Genomic DNA, 24,581 nt, shown 5'->3' with positions numbered 1-24,581 from the left:
TATATCTGGAGCAGGTGACGGTGATAGGTAAAAGATGACACACTATTAAACTATGTTTACTTTTCCTTTCACCCTTGGAGCTCTGTGGACCCTCACTGCGTTTCTCTCGTAAATGTGAGAGTAAGATGGCGGTATCTAGAGGATTTTCATCCTGATTTCCATGAGCTCCCCCTTGCAAGTTTTCCTGGCTATTTCTTGCATAAACAAAGCTTCAGTCAGTGTTGGTTCTGACACAGAAATGTCCAGTCAGTATTGCGGATTCTCTTCACTTTAAGCCGATTGTTATTCCAAGCAGATGGCTATTTGCAGTTGCCTAGACGACCTGACTTCAGTCACAGCACATTTATACTGTGGGCAGCTAGACGTCTTGTAGGAAAGTGTAAAGCAGGAAAGCTAGATGCCTTCCTGTGGTAGCCCCATATCATCTATTCACCTATCCATCTCCTGATGGGGCTTGTTTGCTTTCGTGCTACCTGCTCGACCTCTGTAATTCTCAGTGAGATCATGTGTTGCTTTGTGAGACAGATGGTAATGTTAATGCCGGGCCTTTTGTTTGTTATCAGAGAGTAAATCTCTCTCTCCCTGTGGCGGTTGTGTTGTCTCTATGCACACCCTTATCTGTTTGCTGTGTGCATTCCTCTTTAGGCAGAGAGCTCCTCCATCAGGAGCACCCACAGGGCAGCATCCATGCCTAGACATCTGCTTCATCTGCCCCTGCCCGGACCTGCCGATCTGTGGTGGCTGTGCAATCACTTCCTGCAACAATTAAGCCCCACTGACAGTCAATATAACACATTAATAGTCCCTATGCAAAGTTTGACTGTGCGCATAGACAAGGTTGGCCAACATCAGGTGTCTCCCCCTTGAAGAGTCCAATCTCTATTTTACAATCTGATCGAATGGCTTATCATATTTTCGGCTCATATATTTCATGTTAATCAAAGTGTGAGAGATCATCCATCAGCGGTTGGGATTATAGATTATATTCCTTTCATTCACAGGAGATCAGAAACATCCACAATGAAGAGCTGATGGGTATTCGGAGGGAGGAGGAAATGGAGATGTCGGATGATGACATGGAGGATGCCCCGGAAAGTAAGGATTCGGATGATTCAGGTATGCAACATTTCTGATTGACAGTATATAAACAAAAGATGATTTTTTTCTTAAAGCAATACAAGCAGTACTTCCAGTGCACCAACCGCATATAGATTGAATCCACTAGTGATTTATCAGTTTTATGAGCAGCTTTTTCTCAGATCACACAGTGCTGATACATTTGCAGATAACCAGCTAATTTTCACAGTATAAATGAAGAGCGAAAAAATAATTGAGAAAGCTCTGACTGTTTAATGACCCTTGATATATTTCTGGATTGCGACTACGTAACTGCCTCTATTCACCAACTTTTTTCAATAAACATTCTTTTAGGAACTAATGAAGCTCATATAATTTCCCTTCCCTGTGAGACCTCAAACTGGTTTTGAATCTGTTTGTATCAGAAAACAATTTAGACATAAATATAAATTACTGTATGTATCTTTTCTTTTTCCCACATCATAACCAGACCTCTGAATTGTAAGGACTTTAATAATGCTCGTTACACAACGATTCCATGAACAGTTATTTTAATACTTGTTGGTCCTCTGATTGATTGATTGCTTGATTGAGTCAACCACTTTGCGTTTAATACTTATTCATATATATTTATATATATATTAAAAAAAAAATATGTGGGAAATTGTTAAAGTAGATGTTTTTTTTTCTTTCCATTTGAGAGATGGACCAAAAGAAAGCAGAATTAAAACAAGTAATATCACAAGCTTGATTCTAACTTGCAACGCCCAACTGAGCACTATGGCCATGGCTGCAACACCAGCATGTTACTTTGATGATTTTACTTTCTCATGTCAGCAAATTAAATGAAATCTCTCTGCCAATTCAATGATGGGGGAGAAGTGTAATTTTAGTATTACATTTCCCACAACCCCCTGTGGTTTCCCAAGTGTGGTGCTACTGAGCTGAGCATTATGCTGCCAGCTGCTCTTCCAGTTCATTTCAGGTTGCTTGTCACCAAAAAAAAAAATGCTGTTAGAGAACCTGTACTATAGCTGCTCAGGACAGAGAATCATGGGGTAGTGTAAAATGATCACTGTGGGATGTCATTGTCTTTTTGGCATCTTGAGACCACTTAGCACACCCTCTTTAAAGCTAGTTTGAAGTGAGACCCTCGTATACATATGTGCCGCTTAACTCATCAACTTTGAATAGAACTATTAGAGATTCTCCAGTGTAACAGAGAATCTGTCATTAGTATGAAAATATATGCAAATGTAATCACACGTTTACCAGGTTTGATTCACACATCTTCTCATCTGCGACCTTAGTTATTAGAAAACATTGAAAACAATCACTGCCAGTGGGTTGTCAGATATCTGGAATGATGTCGCAGGATACAAAAGGGCCGAAGAGCCACATGGTTAATGAAGGAGGTAATTTAACACTTGCCACATTTATGAAAACAAATATTTTAGACCTGCCAGCAAGACGTGCAACCTCTGTAAAGAGTGGGAGTGGCTTATGCTAACCTTGGTTTGAGTTTTAGCCATTTTAACTAGGCAGATTCACCTCCATCTTCACTGCAGCCCAACATGTTTGCTTTTATTTTCCCCCAGAGTTAATCAATGGTAACGGGCAAGTGTCCTCTGGCAATAGCTGTAGTACAGTGTGCAAACGGGAGCTGCTTTCTTTACTCCTGGCACCCCGGGGCAGCACAGGTCGATAGAGCTGCCTGCCATGTTGCGGAAGGTGAACCTTGATGTCTCTGAGGGCAGCAACTTGATGAGAGGAATCAATAAAGACCGCTTGCTTTCCTCCCTTTCTGTCTGTGTCTCTATGTCTCTTGCTCTTGTTCTTCATCCTTCTGTTTCTTTCCCCTCTAATTCACACCAAACATGCTTCCAGACAAAACACAGAATTGGTAACATGGCAGCTACCTTCATAAAGAATGCGTTCTTGTGCCCCGTGTGAATTGCTATTCCATTGTGCTTGGTCTAGCACGACAGAATGGCCATTCTGCAAACTTCAGTGGTCTCAAGACACGTTATTTTCAAAGATGAGATATCTTTACGGCCACATAGCATGGTCAAAATGACACATTTATCACACAGAAGTCACATTAAAAACCAAATTGCTGTTAAAAAACACAGCATGACCAACTTGAACCTGTTGCGAAACCTTCATAGGGAAATCTTTGGCCCTCTGGCAGAATTCCAGAGTGCTTGGATTGAAAATATGCAAACTTTCAGAGTTTGTCATTAGGTCTCTTAAACACAAAAAATACAAAGCACATACAAAAATTATCCTTCTTTACTATAATGAGCCGTTTTATCACTACTACGAATTATTGCATGAAATGCAAGTATATTTATAGTCAATAGGATTATCCCAATTCACATATGCACTTTTCTATGATAAATGGTTCAAATAGTTGATTCAACTTTTTGAACTTAAAATACCCAAAATGAAGTGTGGAATGTTGTACACTTCATGCACTCAACTGTTGCAGCTTTAATTATGTTGCAGAGTGGGATGGGTGTATAGTGCAACTTTGGGATGCAGCTATTTTTCTCATATCCACAATCTTGTATTGTTGGCTGAATTGGGAATATGTTTGTTGTTTCCCTTTGAATTTGGCCGAAAGGAGGAGGATTACCATTGCTGCCTACCTTTTGGGCCACTTAAAATGCAGTCTAGGTATTCAGCTCGCTAGGTTTCGGAGCAGATCTGAGACAGGTAATGATGCATTTCCCTGCAGAGTTTCGATGTTGTTCATAGCTCAACCTGGCTTTCCTTATCTTCCACCCACGTCACTCAGATGCTCATCCTCTCCCTCTTCAGAGCCGCATAAGCAAAGATCCTTCATCAGCCTGGCGATCATACACCCAGCGTTTCCCCCGACTCCCTGCTCAATCTGAGAGGGACACGCTTCTGGGAATAATCCCGTTATCTCCTCCGGCTAGACGCTAAGCAGAGGTGGCGTCTCTGATCATCGGGTTGTTAAGAGACAGCTGAATGACGGAATGTCTCGGTGTGAAGAACCCTTTTGCGTCCGTTTTAATTACAGCCATTTGATAAAAATGCCCATGGTACATTAAGTCAAGCATTAAGTAATACACTTTCTCTCCATTTAATCCTCTCTAATTAGCCTCTGAAAGAAAAAGGAACGCAGCAGTGGTACTGAGGGTCCTTTCATCTCGGTCCATCAGCAGAATTCTCTAAGCAGCTTTTGAGGAACGCAGTTTTCTTCTTTATTTTTTACCCTTTTCAGGCCTCACCGCCACCACCTCGTGACTTATTACTCTGCACTCGACTCTTAATATCGTTCTGTTCCATTATTGGTATCTGCGTCTTCTTATTTCCCTTTCCTGTCACCAATGCACTTGTCATTTTTCATATCTCTCCTGCTCTCTCTCTGTCTCTCTGTGGTCTGTCAGGGCCGCTGGCTCAGGTGGAGGCTCTGAAAGAAGAGAACGACAGTCTGCGGTGTCAGCTGGACGCCTACAGGAATGAGGTGGAGCTTCTGAAACAGGAGCAGGGTAAAGCGCAGCCCCAGCGCAGCGAGGAGGACACCACCCGCCAGCAGCAGCTCAGCTTCCTGCAGCAGGCTCTGCAGGGCATGCAGAAGGTACACACACACAGTCAACACACCGTACAGCACAAAATCACTGTATTACACAGGGCTTTTATCTTGTTTCCAGTAAAACTATCTACATATTAGGTATCAGGCCTGATACTGAGCTCCTGTACTCATACTCATACTCATTAAAATACCCCGATACCAAACGCCGATACCACACAGCTTGTGATAAGTGACATATTCAGACAAAGAAGCAGACAGCAGAATGGAGTTATTAGAGGTTAAAGGGTCAGTTCAGCCAAAACTGAAAATTATGTCATTAATGACTCACCCTCATGTCTTTCCAAACCCGTAAGACTTCCATTCATCTTCGGAACACAGTTTAAGATATTTTAGATCCGCTCGTCGAGTGAATATACATTTCTTCACTGGAAAGTTTTTAGTTCGGTCGTATATGTCAAAAACAAGTAAAACAATCCACAAGAAAGAGAGAGAGCGAGAGCATGCTCACTCACTTCTGTTGTGTGATCTTTGATGTTCACACACTTAGCACACGTAGTTTTTGGATTAAAACTAAATCATAAAAAAATAAAATGTATGGGGTATTCAGTATAAACATAATTTTATTTCCACCTGACGCATACATGAGTTTCTGGTGAAACGAATCTAGCAGCCTGTGTGCAATGCGCTAGGTAGTTTGTTACTACTGTACATTACTACTGGGGAGGGGAGGGTTAATTTTCCAGTAAAACTGCAGATTCTCTCTGGGGATGTATGCCAGATTTTGTCCCTTTCTTCCAATTGATAAAAATGCAATAAAAACAGTAATATTGTGAAATATTATTAACATTTTAAAGGGCTGTTTGCTATTTTAATAAATTTTAAGATGTAATTTATTTTTGTGGTCAAAGCTGAATTTTCAGCATCAGTACTCCAGTCTTCAGTGTCACATGCTCCTTCAGAAATCATTCTAATATGCTGGTTTTCATTTATTATCAATTCTTATCGGTGCTCAATTATTAATAATAGTTCTTATTATTATCATCAATATTTTACTGCTTAATTTCTTATGGAAACTGTAATGCAATTTCTTTTTTTAGTTAAAAAATAGAAAGTTTGACAGCATTTATTTGAAGCAAGCAAAGAGCTTGATTGACAGGCGATCTGACCAATCAGTTGTCTCCATAGAAATCTGTGGAAATGTATGAATTGTTCAAGCATAATCGATGTGAATATGACCATATATATTAATGAGTTATGTATTTAACTGTGTGTGCTCAAATATGATTAGCCTGAGTGATGTTTTGTTTATGAAACCAATATTAGAGTATGCAAAGACAGATGAGACCGATTCTCTGCAGACTCTCTCATTATCTCAGATAATAAAGTCTATCTTCTGGCATCAAAGCCTCAAGACGAGAGGAAGATCTCTCACAGAAGCCAACACAACAGCTTTAGAAAGCATAATGCATTAAAATATATGACAAATATTATAATGCATTTTAACTTTGGATACAATTATAAATGAAATGTCATATTGCATTACAGCATAACCGTATAATGCATAATACATAAAAGATTCAAGTAAAGTCCCCTAACCCAATTATTCAAATGTTGACTGCAAGTGTTAAAAAAAAAACCAAACACCTGGTTTCTCCAGATCATCAATCACACACACACACAGTAATAAACATGAGATGTCGAACTTGTGGAATGGATATTTCATCTGCCCACAAGCTGTAGACGTCTCCCACCCATCAAGCACTTTCATCTCTTTTATTTTACGTTATATAAGAACTGCCGCTATTTTTAGCTGTTGTCCTCTGTTCTCCATTGTTCTTCACGTAGAGTGACCTAGAGATCCGAGGGTGGTTTTCAACTGGGTTTATATTCCCAAACCATGCGTTCACACAATACAAACTCTCAAGGGAAGGGTTAAATCTGTCCCATGCTCTGTCTATTTTTGTACCTCTCTTTACAGAAGCTCCACACGGCTTTGACCTTGTCACGTGAGCGTTATTAAGCCATGAAGGAGAGTTTGTCTCTCTTTGAAGGTGCACGCTTGCCGCTAATGAGCCCTAATGGGATTCTGCATATTGAACATCACTGTGGCACGAGATGAACTCAATGCACGGGTCACATATGAGCCGTACGCTAAGAGATTTGTTCGAGTTAGCGAGCGTCGAGCGCGTGAAGACGGCATGTTATTCTGTCACATGAAGTGAACAGCGCAGGCCATTTCTCCGAGTTGAATCACTCTCGAGGCTGCGGAGACGTGTTAAACTCACCCTCGCTCTGATTTATTCATGAGGAGCAGGCCATGAAGGCAAACAAAGAGGTTACATCACCACAGTTTATGTAGCTCAGATCGCTCCTGGCTCCTGAACGCTGAGCAGGATCAGTAATGAGAAATCGGAGCAGTCTTCAGCGCCTCGTGGCTTCTGATTTATTAGGCTTGTCAACAAATTAGCATGCTTGGAAACAAGGTATGAGAAATGGGTTACATAACGTGTTACCTGAGTATGTTTGGGGGGGGGGGTTAATTTTACTTATCTCATTTAAAATAGAATAATTTTGTTACATAAACTACTGTTGCTCTCCATTTATTGTGTTAAAAAAATACCAAAAAATACATTAATATAGTGACATTTTATTACCATTTAAAACCACTTTTTGAATGTTAATATCATTTAATATATAATTTATTACTTTGATGCATGGCTGAATTTTCAGCATCATTACTCCAGTCATCACACGATCCTTCAGAAATCATTTTAATATTATTTGCTGCTCAAAACACACATCAGTGTTGAAAACTGGTGTTTTATATTATAATAATGTATAATAATGGTGTATACTATTATAATAATTATAATATTAATACTATAGAAAGTTCAAAAGAATAGCATTTCATTGAAATATAAATCTGTTAGTTTACCATCTCTTGTACCACCTCTATATTATATTATATTATATTATATTATATTATATTATATTATATTATATTATATTATATTAACTTTTTTTTTTTTTTTTTTTTGGTCTAAATAAATAAAAAATAGCACATTTATTTACATATTACAATAAGCTAAACAGACAGAGACATGCATATACAAATCAATTACATATATTCTGTGTGTGTGTGTGTGTGTGTGTGTGTGTGTGTGTGTGTGTGTGTGTGCGTGTGTGTGTGTGCGTGTGTGCGTGCGTGTGTGTGTGTGTGTGTGTGTGTGTGTGTGTGTGTCCAGCTTTGGATTGAATCAGTCCCTCACCTGAGCCGCTACAGACATACAAACATCCTCAAGGCACGAAATCTATTTACTCGTCTCTGACTGAAATGCACACCGTCCCTTTTCTGAATGTCACAGGCTCAGCTCCTCTGGAGGTCAGGGAACATCTGTCACATCAGCTGCATGCTGTAGAAATGTCTTTATGAGCTAGAGGTAATCAAATAAAGCCATATTCAGCACAGTCATAACACCTGAGATTGAATTATCTGATAGCAAGACGTCTCAAACCCTGGTGAGCAGTCCAGACGCAGAATATTTGGGTACCGAAGGCTTTCTAGGTCAAGGACGTCTATATAATACCTGCTGCTATCTATACGTTCATCTCAATAGCAGTTAGCACAGGACCTCTGGAAGTGCCTACAATCATATTCATTCAGACAAAACACATCTCTGTCTCAGTTTTGGCTTTTGGATGCCACTGAGATGGTGTTTTTGTCTGGCAGAAATAGAGGCATTTCAAAAAGTGATGATTGTGAGAACAGAGGTTCATAAAAACAGTCTTGTGATGCATATTGTTTCAATAGATATGTGTAGTTGTGTCTACTTTTCACAATCTTCGTATTACATTCCTGCAAAAATGATAGAACCTTTTCAAATATATCTGGATTAATGTGGATATAGCCTAAACTAACTTTAAAACAAACTCTGAAACACAAGTAACCTGTTGAAAACATATTCCACTAAGTTTTATTAAAAAGTACAGCACTCCTTTTTTACAGTGTATTTGTGACCCTGGAGCACAGAAGCAGTGTTAAGTCTCTGGGGTGTATTTATAGCAGTAGCCAAAAAACACATTGCATGGGTCAAAATCATTGATTTTTCTTTTGTGCCAAAAATCATTAGTATATTACGTAAAGAGCATGTTCCATGAAGATATTTAGTAAATTTCCCACTGTAAATATATCAAAACTCAATTTTTGATTAGTAATATGCATTGCTAAGAACAACTTTAAAGGTGATTTTCTCAATATTTAGATTTTTTTTGCATCCTCCGATTCCAGATTTTCAAATAGTTGCATCTCAGCCAAATATTGTCCGATCCAATTAAACCATAAATCAATGGAAAGATTATTTATTCAGCTTTCAGATTCAAAAAATTGACACTTAAGACTGGTTTTGTGGTTTTTTGTCACCCGTGTTGCTTACAATGAACAATAATCAGCCCATCATTCAATTAAAATAATGTGAAATTGCAGTTCCACATGAATTCACTGTCCAACTGGCAAGTGCCCGTGTTTTATTTACCCACCAAAGCCCATGTTAAATCTCATTTGGCGCTCAGCGAGTGTTCATTTGGGATCCTGCTCGCACCTAGCTGTGATGTCAAAGGCAGCAGACCTTGAAAATACATTTCACGCTTTTAAGAGCCTTGTAAAAAAAAATGCATATGTTGCTTGCAAAAAAACTACTGTCCGTTAGTACTTTTTGGATAAAGCTGGGATAGAAACTACATCAACTGCTCCCTTCTAACCAGCCAAATCTTGACCAATTGGAACAGGTTTGGCTGTGTTTTAAGCGAAAGCAATAGCTCTTCAGACATCCTAACATTCAGTTTAATGAAGCATCCCAAACTGGCATCAAAGCGATGGTGCACAGCGTGTGTTCTCTTTAAATACTGATGCACTGATCTGCGTGCGGCGTCAAGGCTGTTGAGCTTCTTATAACGCTCGTCTCTCGGTATGTGTCTTTAATGTCGTCCTTTTTCCTTTGTGGCGTTTCTCTAGCAACTGCTCAAGCTTCGTGAGGATCTGAAACAGAGAGAGACGGAGCTGGAGAAGAACTCGGAGGAAAAACAACAGCTGGAAAGCCAGATCCAGAGTCTGAAAGATCGGATTCAAGCTTTCCCCACATCACACGCTCTGCCCGTGAGTTACAGACGGCTGTCTGTCTGCGCTTCTGTTCTTTTACCTCTGTGTTGTGTCTGGAGATGAGATGAGACGAGGACGGCGTGTAGTAATGAGTCTGTCCTGCTGAACGCTCTCCAGGGATTCAGATCAGATTCCCTGCGCTCTAATTAAAGGAACATGAGCTCAGGATGAGTCTCGCTGCTTAAAACTAAGAAAAGCTGTGTGGAATCCATGCATTAGACTCCCGTTTATAAGCAAGCAGACACTTGAGTGCTTTTATAGTAATGCATAGCCATAACAGGATTCAGAGATGAGATGGCAATGATGCAGTGGGGATGTTTGGGAAATAATGCAGGTGCTGTGTTTATAACAGTGCTTCTTGACATTTGAGATTTGAAACCTCAGGTACTCCCATTGGATTAGACATACATAAATACAATTAATAAACAAACCAATAATTAATTGATTTAAGTGTTTTTAGTATTAATTAAAATGATTTTAATATAACAAAAATGACATCTTTTTAATAATATAAAAACCTAAAAATATAGAAATTTATTTTATTTTTTATTTATTTTTATAAATTTTTTTAACCCAGGGAGTTAAATAATATATATATAACTCCCTTGGTTAAAAAATAAAATAAAATTCTATATAATTTTTATTCAATTCCAGGGTTTGTTTGTTTATTTATTTTGTCCGCAAATTTATATATGTATTTGAAATTTTCTTCTAAAATGAGAGTTTTTCTCCGGCCCTCTTTTTAATATTTAATAATTTCTCTTTAATGGTAATGAATAGGTTCTTTAGGTTTTCGTTTCAGTAACTGAACATAAATATAGAAAAATACTAATTTTAGAAGAGAACTTGAGACAATGCTTAGAGGCTTTAGCATCTGAACTCTTCATATATATATATATATCTTTTTTTCAAAATGTCTTTGTTTATATAAATGTATCTGAACAGATTTCGTCCTCCTACTCATGCTAATCCTGTGCGTAATAGTCTCAAAGAATTAGATCTTAAATGATCATCTTTCTGATAATATTTCACACTTGAATGTCATGTCTTTTTTTAATCCTCACTGTTAATTGTCTCTCAACACTGTATTGAATTCTTGATGAATTCATCTTGACATTGTCACATTGGCGTGTTATGCTCTTGATGCTGTGGGATCACGCAATCTTCAAGTGAGAGAGAAAAATATCCTTGCATATAGTTTATGTGGATGTTTAGGCCCATGCAACAAACTCGTTTGTCCTTAAAATCAGGAGAAGAAATGCAAAGCAATCCTGCGTTTGGTCAAAAGCAGCAAAAACCTACTCACTCATGTATTAAATTTGGAAAAAGTGACATTTAAGTTTCAAATGTAACTTCCAAAAGGTAATGACAATTTGAGAAGGCTAAACGATGCACGCCTCAAATTTCTGATTGCATGTTATCTTGTACAGACAGATGTTTTTATCTCACTTTCCTTATCTGCTACCGTGGAGCGGATCGTTTCAGGTTAAGTCTGGGCTTTATCACCTCCAAGACTAATCATTTTGGAAATGGTTGATCAGCTACTCATAATTGTGAGCAGGAGGAATGTGTTTGATTGGCAGTCTGTGCTGGAGTTTATCTCAGCGCCGCTGATCCGTGCTGAAGGAGGGTTCGAGGCATCAGCGTGTGCACTGATGAATCACCTGAGACAGACTCATTAATGGAAGAAATGAAAATCCATTTGGACACAGCCGTTCCTCCTATAGATCTGTTTCCCGTCGCTTGCGAGAGCAGTGTATTGTTTTCTGCTGGATGAGTGTCAGTCTGTGCGTCTCTGTGTTTGCTCTTCCGTCCCTTGCTGTGATAAAATGTATTAATATTTCTTCTAGGATCCTAGAATATCTGTAATAGAGTTTTGAGCCAATTCACTCACTGCATTAAAAAACAGTAAACCATGAGAGGCCTTTACTTTTAACAGAAATACGATAAAAGATGCAAGTTAATAATAACAGTTATTATTATTATCATTTACACATGTATTTATTGTGTATTAGGATCCCTTTGAAACAGTGTATTATTATTATTATCATTATTATAAAATATTTATATATTTATTTTTGTGTACTAGGATCCCCTTGAAACAAATACATATTGTTATTATTATTATTATTATTTAAATAATATTTTGTGTGCTTGGACCCCCTTGAAACAAATTATTATTATTATTATTATTATTATTGTTATTATTTAAATAATATTTATATTTTTTATTTTGTGTGCTTGGACCCCCTTGAAACAAATTATCATTTAATTTATATATATTATTATTTTTATTATTTTTATTTTTTATTTTTGTGTACTTGGACCCCCTTGCAACAAATTATTATTATTATTATTATTATTATTTAAATAATATTTATATGTGTAATTTTTGTGTACTTGGACCCCTTGAAACTAATTATTATTTTTTTATATAATATTTATATATTTATTTTGTGTACCAGGAGGACCCCCTTGACACAAATTATTATTGTTGATGTTTATTTTATATTTATTGATTATTTCTTTGTGTGACAAAAGGACATGATGATGCATCTCAAGGGGTTTTTCATAGAATACAATAATTTGTTACCATTTATTTAGTGATTAAAAAAAATGAATTACAAGATTCATAATAATTGTTATTTAATATTTTATTTTAATTCTAAAAATAAAGAAACCCCCCCCCCCATGTGGTCACAGGTGTACATACTGTATATTGGCCATTTCAAGATAGCTTTAAATGGGATTCATCTAATCATATTTAGAGCTGAAGCAATGCACTTTATAATACAAAGCGCTTACATTTTCTGTGGAGAATGTCATTGGTGTATGGCTGAAACTCTAAAACTTGCCGTGGGCCAGGCAATATTTTCATGATTTTTTATTATATCCTGACGCCCCCAGGGCCCTCGGTATGCTCCCATGACTCACAAAAAAAGCCAGACAGAGCCTTTAATATTCTGGCATCTAGATATGACTAAGGTCTTTCATGGGATTTCTTCACCTGTTTTATCACAAATCAGATCACTCAGAAAACTAATAATGCGCCTCTCCTCGCCAGATTTGAGATATTGCATGTATGTGTCCCAGATGGTGCTCATCCAGAGTTTAATGCATGGATCTGAGGTGTGTTTAAATCCCTGAACATAAGCATGAGCAGTAACAGTAGCGCTGGCAAACAGCATCAGATGGTGTTACTAATCTCAGCCTTCGCTCCGCGCTTCATCAGAGTGTCACTGAGCAGGACCAATGCTGTGGAGCTCTGCTCATTATTTGGCATTCAGAGAAATCTGTTTGCAAACGTGACCTTCAGCTTTCGGTGTGTCCCGCGTGTGACATATTACTCGCTGACAGCTCTCTCATTCTTTTAATTGACTAGCTGGAGACGGCCGAGCGTGAGGACCGAGGAGGCGATGAAAGCACCAATCACTCCAGCGTAAGTGAGAGACACACATCACACGGGCATCTTCCAGGAGCACGGCACGCTCTGGGGTGATACGGCCTTTTTTTGGAGGGGATGATGAATGTTAGAATCTTAGATGCAATGTAGCGAGTTGAAAATGTTAGGAAAGTACTATTATGTCTAAAAGTAGCCTTCTGTGAGCTTTACACATATCAAATGTCAGTAGGTTTTGTTTCGTTTTTTACGTGACTTTGATATTATATACATGAATATTCAAAAGATTTTGAAAAAAGTGTGTTATTCTCACCAAAGCTGCGTTTAAAATTCAAAATTATATCATGTATAATTATATATGTGACCCTGGACCACAAAACCAGTCTAAAAATGTATATATAATATGACATTATTGTTGATTGTAAGCATCATGGGTGACAAAAAAAATCACCTTTAAAGTTGTCCAAATGAAGTTCTTAGCAATGCACATTACAAATAAAAAAATAAGTTTTGATATATTTACAGTAGGACATTTACAAAATATCTTTATGGAACATGATCTTTACTTAATATACTAATGATTTTTGGCATAAAAGAAAAAAATCATTCATTTTGAGCCATACAATGTATTGTTGTCTATTGCTACAAATACACCCCAGAGACGTCAGACTGCTTTTGTGCTCCAGGGTCACATTATATATATATATATATATATATATATATATATATATATATATATATATATATATATATATTATAACACATTATTAGAATGTAAAATAACCGTTTTCAGTTTGAATATATTTTAAAATATAATTTATCCCTGTAACCAAAGTTTAATTTCCAACATCATTACTCCAGTCTTTAGTGTAAAGAAATATTTCTGATTATTTATTAATGCTGAAAACACTTGCGCTGCTTAATATTTATTTTTGTGGAAATCTTCCTCCAAGATTCTTAAATGAAAGTTTTTAAAAGAGTAGCATTTATTTGAAATCAAAATGTCTTCACTGTTACTTATGATCTATTTAATGAATCGTTGCCGAATAAAGCATTGCTTTCTTTAAAAAAAAAAAAACTAACACCAAACTTTTGAACAATAGTTTTAATTGTATTTATTTATTTATAATTTTTGATTAGTAAAATGCATTGATAAGAATTAATTTGGTCAACTTTAAAGGTGATTTTCTCAATATTTAGATATTTTTTTTGCTCCCTTAATTTCAACAAATTGACCCTTACGACTGGTTTTGTGGTCCAGGGTCACATTTATTAATTCATACATTTTAATCCTTTTTTATTTTGATAAATATTATTTTAGATATTAAAGTTAGCTGTATGTTTAATGGTAGAAAATAACACAATTTTAGACATGCTACTGACACGGTTGCAAAAATTGCAAACAATTTAGAAAACAATTATAAAATCAAAAAGGATGATGTGTTGTTAGTTTTTGTTCTTTCTCTCAGCATTTGTTGTCCCTCTGCCCTCCTCCATCCTCTCGCAGAACATGACAGATCATTACAGGCCAATCGAGCGCAGGAGAGCTTTATTTGTCACGGGATAAATCACTCTGACACAGCTGGGCGAGGAGGTTTTCAGGGGGTAATGAGGGGAGGGACAGAGAGGTCTGTGGGAAGAAAACAACTTTCTCTTGTGTTGTTAGGAGTCGACGTCGGCCGTGGTGTCCTGCAGCCAGGAGAAGGAGAACCTGCCGGAGAAAGGGCTTCCCAGTCCGGTGAAATCAGAGCGAGAGGCTCTGCTCGTGGGTACGTGTCTCATCTCATCACACCTCTCATTATTTCCATCATCCACAGCTATGTCTTCTGGGGGGCAGGTGTTAATCGCGCGGCCAAACGAGCCTCAATGAGTCACCTCCGATGCTTTTTAACGAGGAACTTTAACACGTCATCCGCAGCACGCACGCATGAGAGAGAGGCCGCCGAAAACCGTCTAGATATATATTTTGAGAAACAGCCAGAAAGGATGAAATAATTGACTCTGGACTGTTGAATTATTTAAAAACGAATGCACCGCCTGAGGTGTGGAGAGAGGCGATGTTTCTGCGATCTGTCAGCGCTAATGCCACAGTAGAGTGAGGCTCAGAGCTGTAATCGGGCCTTAAGAGTTAGGACCCGAGCACGACAAATACATTTTGATTGACAGCTTTTTTAAAGCCTGAACCTGTTTACAGCCCGACATTATTCAAATGTGCGCACGCACACAGCTCTTTTGCCTTTTGTCAAGAATGAGTCATCTATACATGTTTTAACATAATTTATTTAAAACTTACGTAGACTACACCAGTTGGAATAAAGAAATAAAATAAGTCCTCTGTGACAACGTTACATCTCAGCAGTCTAGACAAAGCCTCTTTTATGCACCTTCTTTTTTAACAAATTAAATTAAGAAAAATGTTTAATTTAGATGGGTATTTGGCAATAACGAAATTAATATAAAGGCTATGCCGGATATGCTTTGCCACTAGCAGCTGACATTTAATAAAAGAATAATGCCAACATTATATATATACAGTAGGGGTGTCACGATTCTCCAAATCCTCGATTCGATTGCATTTTCGATTCTAAAGTCACGGTTCGATTCGATTCTCGATTTTTACATTTATTCTCTTTAAAGCACAGATTGTCATTTTTCAAACTAGACTTTTATGTAATATAATATCTGACCTTTGTTTGCAATGTACCACATTACACTGTCAAATTTAAAACTTTTATTAACAACATAATGTAACAATAACTTATATCTTTAGTCAATTGAAAACTTAAAATAAACTTCCATCCAGTTTATCTTTTGTAAGTGCAGTCACAAAAGATGACATTCAAGTTCATAACAAAACAAACAAAAACAATAAAAAAATGACTAAACTAACCTTCAAATATTACGATGTATCTATTTAAAATATTAAAGATAAAACACTTGTTAAACACTTCACTGTCATTCATTTAGATTTATATATATATATATATATATATATATATATATATATATATATATATATATATATATATATATATATGTGTATGTATGTATGTATGTACAGTATGTGTGTGTGTGTGTGGTGTGTGTGCATCATTACAGTCTGTAAAATATGTGTATCTCTTATTACAAGACTGCAATCACTAGCAATCAGAAGAATTCCAGTTAATCAAGTATCTACAAAATATCTACTCTATAAACAATGCATTAAATTACATTAAAGACAAAAATAAATTAAACAAGCAAAAGAAATGATTACTCGCATGTATCTGTTCCACTGATGAAGTCATGGGTCAAGTCAAGTGAATTATTACTCATTTTCTAACAGGCGTCGAATACTGACTTTAGGAAAAGGGGAATAACCAATGACATTTGATATAACAACTAAAACAGCAAGCCCCGCCCCACGACTGACAAAAATAAAATTGTTCGCGCGAGCAGAAGTGAGATGATCGAGCGCGAGGATGTGGGGAATGAGCATGCGCGCGCGAGGGCTTGTATTGCGCGCAGAGTACATGTCACGCGCGCACGAGAGTTTGAATTGAGCTCGCGGTCTCCCGTTTCTTCGCATCCGATTCAGTTTTCCTCTCGCGGAAGCCATATAGCGCGCGCGCCAGCATCAGTTGAATGCTCGGTTATTTTTGTCATTGATTTGCCGTCATACAACATGGGGGCGTGGCAGCATCGACGATTCCATTTTTATTTAAAATCGAAATATACAGGTATAAACAGGTCCAAACTTTCCACACCTCAGACTTTGCTTAAGTTGCTGGTGCAACCAAAACATGTTCGCCAGAGGCAAGCCTCCATTACACTTACTGTATCCATTTTCGCATCTTTCTCGCGCTAATCGAAACACATCACATGACCGCTCGTTTACCTCGCAAACCGGAGCGCAAACCGTCGGGTTCGGGCAAAGATCTTCAGCTCTAGTGAGGCTCATAAATGGAGGTTAAATAAGTCATAAGTCACAAAAACAGTCATAAGGGTCAATTTTTTTTTTTAAATTGAGATTTTTACATCATCTGAAAAATGAATATATAATATTTCCGTTGATGTAAGGTTTGTTAGGATCGGACGATATTTTTCTGAGATATAACTATTTGAAAATCTGGAATCTGAGGGTGCAAAAAAAAATTAAATATTGAGAAAATCACCTTTAAAGTTGTCCAAATGAAGTTCTTAGCAATGCATATTACTAAACATAAATAATACGTTGATATATTTTTGATAGGAAATGTAAAAAATATTTTCATGGAACATGATCTTTACTTAATATCCTAATGATTTTTGGCATAAAAGAAAAATCAATAATTTTGATCCATACAATGTTTTTTTGTCTCTTGCTAAAAATATCCCCCAGCTTTTGTGCTCCAGGATCACATATTTAATACTCATATTTCTAATGGCTTGAAATGATCAAAACTTTGTCCCACAAGATCGTCTGTTAATTGATATTTTATACTTTTATAGCCAGTTTAGTATAATTGTAAAAAGAAAAAAAAAAACATGAGACGTTTTTTTGCTTTGAAATCTTTAATGTATTTATAAAGTGAACATAAGAATAACTGATATTGTTGGTAATATTTCAGCTTACTGGACTGGAACAGCTTAGGTTTACTTGATTATATATATACATATATAAATCCCATTCAAATGCGAGTATCAAATATGATCCTCAGGCTCATGTGCAATATCTGTTTATCTCTCATCATCTGTGTATTGCATTGCATTATATGTTTTGCCCCCCATAATGAAAATGATAGAAATTTGATAAATAAACTAAGAAATTATTGGGAGACAAAGAGTGACAAAGTCTGCTGCTCTGTTACAAAGAAACAACCTATTTTTGGCTCTATAAATAGCAGCAGCGGTGACAAATTGTGTATTTTGCTAAGTTATGGCCTCTGAATAATATCAAGGTATATTATTTTTCCTTATGAGCTTCATATCACTAGCAATAAAAGCCCGATGTATCAGATATGGTGCTCCAGACTGACTACTTTTCTGTTGTTGCTGTTACATAAAAGCACAGACTAGTGTAAATTGAATTAAAACAGACTGATTACGCCTTGGTTATCTGCTATTTTCCACTTATTCTCAAGCATCGTGATAGTCTTCGTATAAACTCAAATAATACCTGAATATAGCGCAGAATATCAGTCGTTTTTGGAGGTTTACAGCATCTGTGCACTGCTGGTTTTCTCTCATTTAGCTTTTCCCGGGAAAAAGGTTTGAATGACATGAGGTAGAGAAAATAATGTAAAATAAGTGTCCAGCTCAGGGTGTTTGTTTAAGCACATACAGCTTTATATCTCCTAGCATGAATTAATAACACATTGTGTTACGTGATAAAAGGTCCATTTCTTTTACCTAACAGTGTTTGACTCTGGATCAATGTGTGTAAGTGGAAAGACGTGGGAAACCAAACCATGTATAATATATAAACTATATCTATAGTCCATCAAGACTAATGGAGTATTGACTGTGCGGCACCTGTGCGCTTTCCTGAGCAGAACATAATGCGTTCAGAATAATTGAGTTATCACATTCGAGCCAGAAGAGCTAATAGCAGCCGTTATTATTATTCCATATGTTTGAGTGTGAATGAAGCACTCAGAAGGCCGAAGAACAACCAAACAGCATCAAAACTGCAATTAAACACTCGTAATCATTTAGAAAGTTCAAGCGGCAGAGGACGTCCTCTTCAAAACTCAAGTACTTGGAATCATTTGCAAATCGGTGCTTGGAAATATCAATTGGTGATTGCTCCAAAACCAAGTGGGGCTGTCTATTCAGACGCATTTTAGGACGTCAGAGGGACGCTCTCGAGTCAAGAACTATTCTGTCTTCTTTGTATCCTGTGTAGAGCAAGCAATGGCAAAACGCAACAAGAAAACATTCCTCCAATGTGGATTAAATTATTATGTTTTGTAAAATAGCAAGTTTTGAATGGATTTCATTGCTAGTTTATATTATTAAATGAAGAAACGTTCTATAACTAAGGGCGGGCGTACACGGTGCGAATTCGGATGGTCGGAAGATCGTATGTCCACGCACACGGCACGAGTGAGTTTATCTGAAAATCGTACGAACGAGATGATATACGACACGATTTTACAACCTGCGAATTCCAGAAGCAATCGCACGAAGTTGATAGACGCGTTCGACTTGAAGCACCGCTGCACGCACAGAAGGATCACTGTATGACATTACCGCGAGAGCGATAAAAGAGCACACATATCCAATGCATTCGAATCGCTCTCGCGGTACTTTGATGCCATACAGGTGATCATTCTGTGCAGCGCTGGAACGCGCCTAATATAACTGCTCTCCCTCTCTCATAACTGCATATAAAATATTGATACGAGCCGTGACTGTTTCCTACACGTACAGGTTATTTTTCAGCAATAGGAAACCGGGACGTTTGTTCACCCTGTGTGTGTGTTCTTGTATATGGTTTATAAATATCTGAAATGGGTATTAAAATGTAAACATGGTTTATAAGGACAATTACTGTGCCCTCGTAAACCAAATGGCTTTAAAAAATACTATACGGTTTAATATAAAGTTTAAACATGCATTTTCCGTGATGGATAGAGGTAGTGTATGGGGATATACAGTATAGAATACCGTTACGTTTATGGAGAGTCCCTGTAAACTACATATGCGCGTGTGAGAGAGAGAGGGAGAGAGAGAGAAGGCATTGGAATACGTTGCTAGAAACATCATACAGCGCTCGCTGTTCCTGACAGACTTCAGCTGCCGTCTTCGTCTTTCTTCTTCTGTGGTTTTCCTAGTTCGTGATTGGTCAACTTCAGATAAATCAACAAATCGGCTCGTTCAACCGCACAAATGGCACGAATTAAAACCGATAGCTCACAAACTTTTTTAGACATGTTTAAAATGATCGGGAGGTCGGGAAGTGCTCGTAAGCCACTCTGCTCGGCTCGTAATTCATCGCAAATGATACGAGCCGCGACCATACGAGAATACGCGATTTCCACACGATTGAAAAAAATCGCATGCGAACTCGTACGACAGCAAAAATCGCACCGTGTACGCCCGCCTTAACTAATGTTAATGTTGACGTCACACTGCCATTTTATTGTATATTTAAATAACTATAGTAAGTAATAGCAATTAATTTACATAATTTATTTGTTTATATAAATATACTTTATTCAAAATACAGTAATTTTTCATTTGATTATATATTTTAAAAACTATACAAATATGAATTAATTTATTAAGCCATTTATCTATATAATTATACTTTATACAAAATACAGTTTTTTTTTCATTTTATTATATATTTTATAACTATATAAATACAAATGTACTTATTTATTAAGCCAATTTTTATATTTATATAAATATACTTTATTCAAATACAGTAATTTTTCATTTTATTATATATTTTAAAACTATAAGCCAATCATATATTTATATAAATAAACTTTATTCAAAATACAATTTTATTTTTTTATTATATATTTTATTTATTTTATAAATACAAATTTATTTATTAAGCCAATTTATCTATTTATATAAATATGCTTCATTCAAAATACAGTAATTTTTCATTTGATTATATATTTTAAAAACTATACAAATATGAATTAATTTATTAAGCCATTTATCTATTTATATAATTATACTTTATTCAAAATACAGTTTTTTTTTCCATTTTTATAACTATATACATACAAATGTATTTATTTATTTATTAAGCAAATTTCTATATTTATATAAATATACTTTATTCAAATACAGTAATTTTTCATTATATTTTAAAACTATAAGCCAATCTTCTATTTAAATAAATAAACTTTATTCAAAATACAGTTGTATTTTTTTATTATATATTTTATTAATTGTATAAATACAAATTTATTTATTAAGCCAATCATCTATTTATATAAATATGCTTTTTTTCAAAATACAGTAATTTGTCATTTTATTATATATATATATATATATATATATATATATATATATGTATATACACTTTTCAGTGTATAAAATCAATCAATTATTGATGAGCTGAGAGGTTTTGGAACAGATTGTATATTTACACTGCATCAGTGATTCATCTTGGGCTTTTCTTCCACAGGAATCATCTCAACGTTTCTTCACGTCCATCCTTTTGGAGCCAGCATCGAATATATCTGCTCCTATTTACAGCGGCTGGACACCAAGGTATTCAACACACACACACACACTTTAACTCCTTTTATTTTTACTTTCTCATTTTCAGTTAGTTATAAAGATGCAATTTCATTTTCTATTTAGCTTCAGTAGATAGATGCAAAAAAATGTCTATTTTGCCTGTTTCCTTCTTCATAAAACTTTTTATTAGTGTTTATAACCTTGACACATGCACACAGGCTACTCACTTAGACTGAATGTATTTACTTTTTTACAGCACCTGCGCACACACACACACACACACACACACACACACGCTTGCCGTTCTAATGTTCTGCTGAGTAAACAGCCCTTGAGCCGACAGAAAGAGCTTGTGGTGTGAAGCACAGCTCTCACGCTCACAGCAGGACCACACACACATTTCCCGTGTGTGTGTGTGTGTGTGTGTGTGTGTGTGTTCATCTTCCCGTTCTCAAATACAATCCTCAAGCTTTTCCTGCCAAAATGTTCAATGCTGGAATAAAGTGCAGTGATGATGACTCTTTATTTTCCTTCATCTCTCAGGCTTTATCTCACTCTGCTTTCGCTGTCACACAGTGACTAATTTACACTTACAGATGGAGGGTGAAAATGAGCCTCTATATCTTTTCAGTTTTGAGCTGAAGCCCTCCGGCTGTGTATGCCCACGCTCTCGCTCTCCGCAGCACACATGTCTTCATATCTTCATCAACACTCGGCTCGTTTGCACTAAAAACAATGCACCCCGGTGGGAGGGTTTAATTGATAAATGCTCTGCGTGTCACTCGATAAGCTGCCGCGAGTGGGTTTCACCATCCTGTGAAGAACACAGTCCACATCATGCCAAGCTTATATATATACTGGGGTCCAGAAAATCTGAACGCACATCAGAAATCCTTAATCCGAGTTAAACCTGGGAAGTTTGAGGAAACTGCAGGGCACGTGTAGAATGAAAAGGGAATGCATTCTGCAATCAATCAAGTACATTTCTGACATTGATCTAGCTTGATTATGAGTGTCAGAGGAATAATTCAGGTTGTATGGAAATGAAGCACAATCAGCAGCATTTGTGGCATAATGCTGGGTAATAATGGCACTAATAATACACACATCATTTTCTACTTATTCCTAATTTTCATTAAAACAAACAAACAAATAGAATGGCGCAAAATGGCTCCAGATTTAAAAGCAAAAATGTAATGCATATCTTTTAAAAAAAAGTTTATAATTTAAGCTGTGAATTTGCAGTCACTTTGGGGTTTTGAGCATAATGTCGGCAATATAAAAAAGTACAACTTTTTTTCATGGACATGGAGAATTTACAGGATTTTTACTGGTTTTATGAAGGTCAATTTAAGACATTTTAAGACCCATTTACAGATTTAAAGAAAATAAATAAATATAATTACACTTTTACAAATTAGCCCCATTTATTTTATAAGTGCCTTCCTCTAAACCAGATGTTGGCTTTAAAAAACAAGTCTAAATTCATCTTTGTTGTAATTAACATTATTCCAGAAAACTGTTAAATGAACTTAACTTGTATTTCACCCTGAATATGCCAACAACGCACGACTGTCACTGTATCATCTTCAAACAATCACAAGCTGTGTTAACTGCCTTAATAACGCTTTGAAAGATCGCATCATATTGTCTTTTTAGGAGAAACACAAATCAGTGGGCGGGGCTTAACAGGCAGCGATGTAGAAGCAGGTGTTGATGATCATCCGTGGAGGCGGAGCTTATCCACATTATGACATCACACAGTAGAACATTCCACAAGCTGTCCTTTTTGCCTTCAATATAAGCTGTTTCTAGACTGAACAAGAAAGTTTTGAGTTATGAAACTAACCGGATGTTTTCATAGCACAAATATAAGATGGTTTCCCAATTCATGCACCCCTTTAAATTGGAAAAAGAGAAGGATTTTCCCTCTAACGGTCTAACGGTGGATGTTCTCATTGTTTCAGATCAGCACCACGGAGGTGGAGACTCTTCTGCGTCGGCTGCCCTGTACGTTCAAGCAGGAGTTGACGGGCGTCGGGGCGAGTCTGGAGAAACGCTGGAAGTTCTGTGGGTTTGAGGGCATTAAGACGGTGTAGAGACACGGGACGGGGTTGCAACCAGAAAAACAAAAACGGCCGATGGACTGGACGGGTTTCAGCCAATCACCTGCCAGCTCACTGCGTCCATCCGCCGCCCCACGAGTTTCTAATCTCACAAACACTCTCGAGCTGGAGATCCTCAAGACTTTGGTGTGTGTGTGTGTGTGTGTGTGTAGTATGATTTAGTATGTGTGTGTGTGTGCGCCACGTGAACGGACCGTACGCTTGTTCCACACTCATCGGGGATAAAATCAGGGTTTCGCTGAACCGAGGACTCGAACTGTCAGCATACATTTTCTTGTTCCACCTCTGATTTGTAAAATAGATTTTAAAAAATATATATATACATAACACGAATATATTTCTTTCCTCTTCTGTAAAGGCTGCAGAAAACAGTTGCATAGAATCTTTTGTTCACATATCCTGTAAATGTTTGAATAACTTGCTATTTTTAAATAAAAAACGAACAGGAAAAACTGCAACCAGAAGTCTTAATTAACAATCAGAGCGGTGTTAGTCTGTTAGTCAGCAGAAAACATCTCAAGCGTCACTCGGGCGTCCCTAATGCTCTTCTGTTGTGTGATTTGTAAGGTTATTTTTCACTTATTGCTGAGGGAACCAAAGGCCCTTTTTTCCATTTCCTTGGGCCATGAATTAGTTTCAAATGCTTGTCAGACATTTGGCCTCTCAAACATGAATTAATAATGGCCAATGATTGTTTCTTCCATCGGCGAACAATCCTTAATTCATTATTATTTCTTTTTGCCATGCATTTTTAATATATACACTCCAGATGGACTGAAATATAAGTGGATAGGACATGAACAAGTAGGAGGACTCTGTCTCTTAAATATGAATATTTCAATGCTGTTTAAATGTCTCGTCATTCCAGCTTAATGCAAGTTTAATCCACATACCAGTGAAATGAGTTTGAACTCATCCCATTTCCTTTAATTAATTAAGAAATACAAATCTGGATGCTGTGGTGAGAGACTTACAGTGGAGTTGAATGAGGCCCGTTTTTGAAGGATTTAAAAGCAAAAATGTGAGGATTAAAATCACCTATATTATTATTATTATTATTTTAATGTGTTATGTGAGCTTTAAAGTTGT

General features: G+C 36.7%; 1 protein-coding gene across 5 annotated transcripts in view; it reads left to right on the top strand.

Annotated features, from left to right (window-relative positions):
* The window catches only part of enox2 (ecto-NOX disulfide-thiol exchanger 2), a 194,091-nt gene extending 170,141 nt beyond the window's left edge, over positions 1-23,950 (top strand). For all 5 annotated transcript variants that reach the window (XM_026281218.1, XM_026281217.1, XM_026281214.1 and 2 more), the window contains 7 exons: positions 1,002-1,116; positions 4,497-4,687; positions 9,654-9,794; positions 13,180-13,236; positions 14,864-14,966; positions 21,311-21,396; positions 23,334-23,950. In XM_026281218.1, the coding sequence (XP_026137003.1) occupies positions 1,002-1,116; positions 4,497-4,687; positions 9,654-9,794; positions 13,180-13,236; positions 14,864-14,966; positions 21,311-21,396; positions 23,334-23,465 (825 nt within the window). In that variant the 3' untranslated portion in view covers positions 23,466-23,950. The remainder of the gene's footprint in view (positions 1-1,001; positions 1,117-4,496; positions 4,688-9,653; positions 9,795-13,179; positions 13,237-14,863; positions 14,967-21,310; positions 21,397-23,333) is intronic.
* The last annotated feature ends 631 nt before the right edge of the window (positions 23,951-24,581 follow it).

Source organism: Carassius auratus, chromosome 14 (genome assembly GCF_003368295.1).
Source record: "Carassius auratus strain Wakin chromosome 14, ASM336829v1, whole genome shotgun sequence".
Taxonomy (NCBI): Eukaryota; Metazoa; Chordata; class Actinopteri; order Cypriniformes; family Cyprinidae; genus Carassius; species Carassius auratus.
Note: the sequence above shows the minus strand (reverse complement) of the source record. Positions and strands in the feature narration are given on the sequence as shown.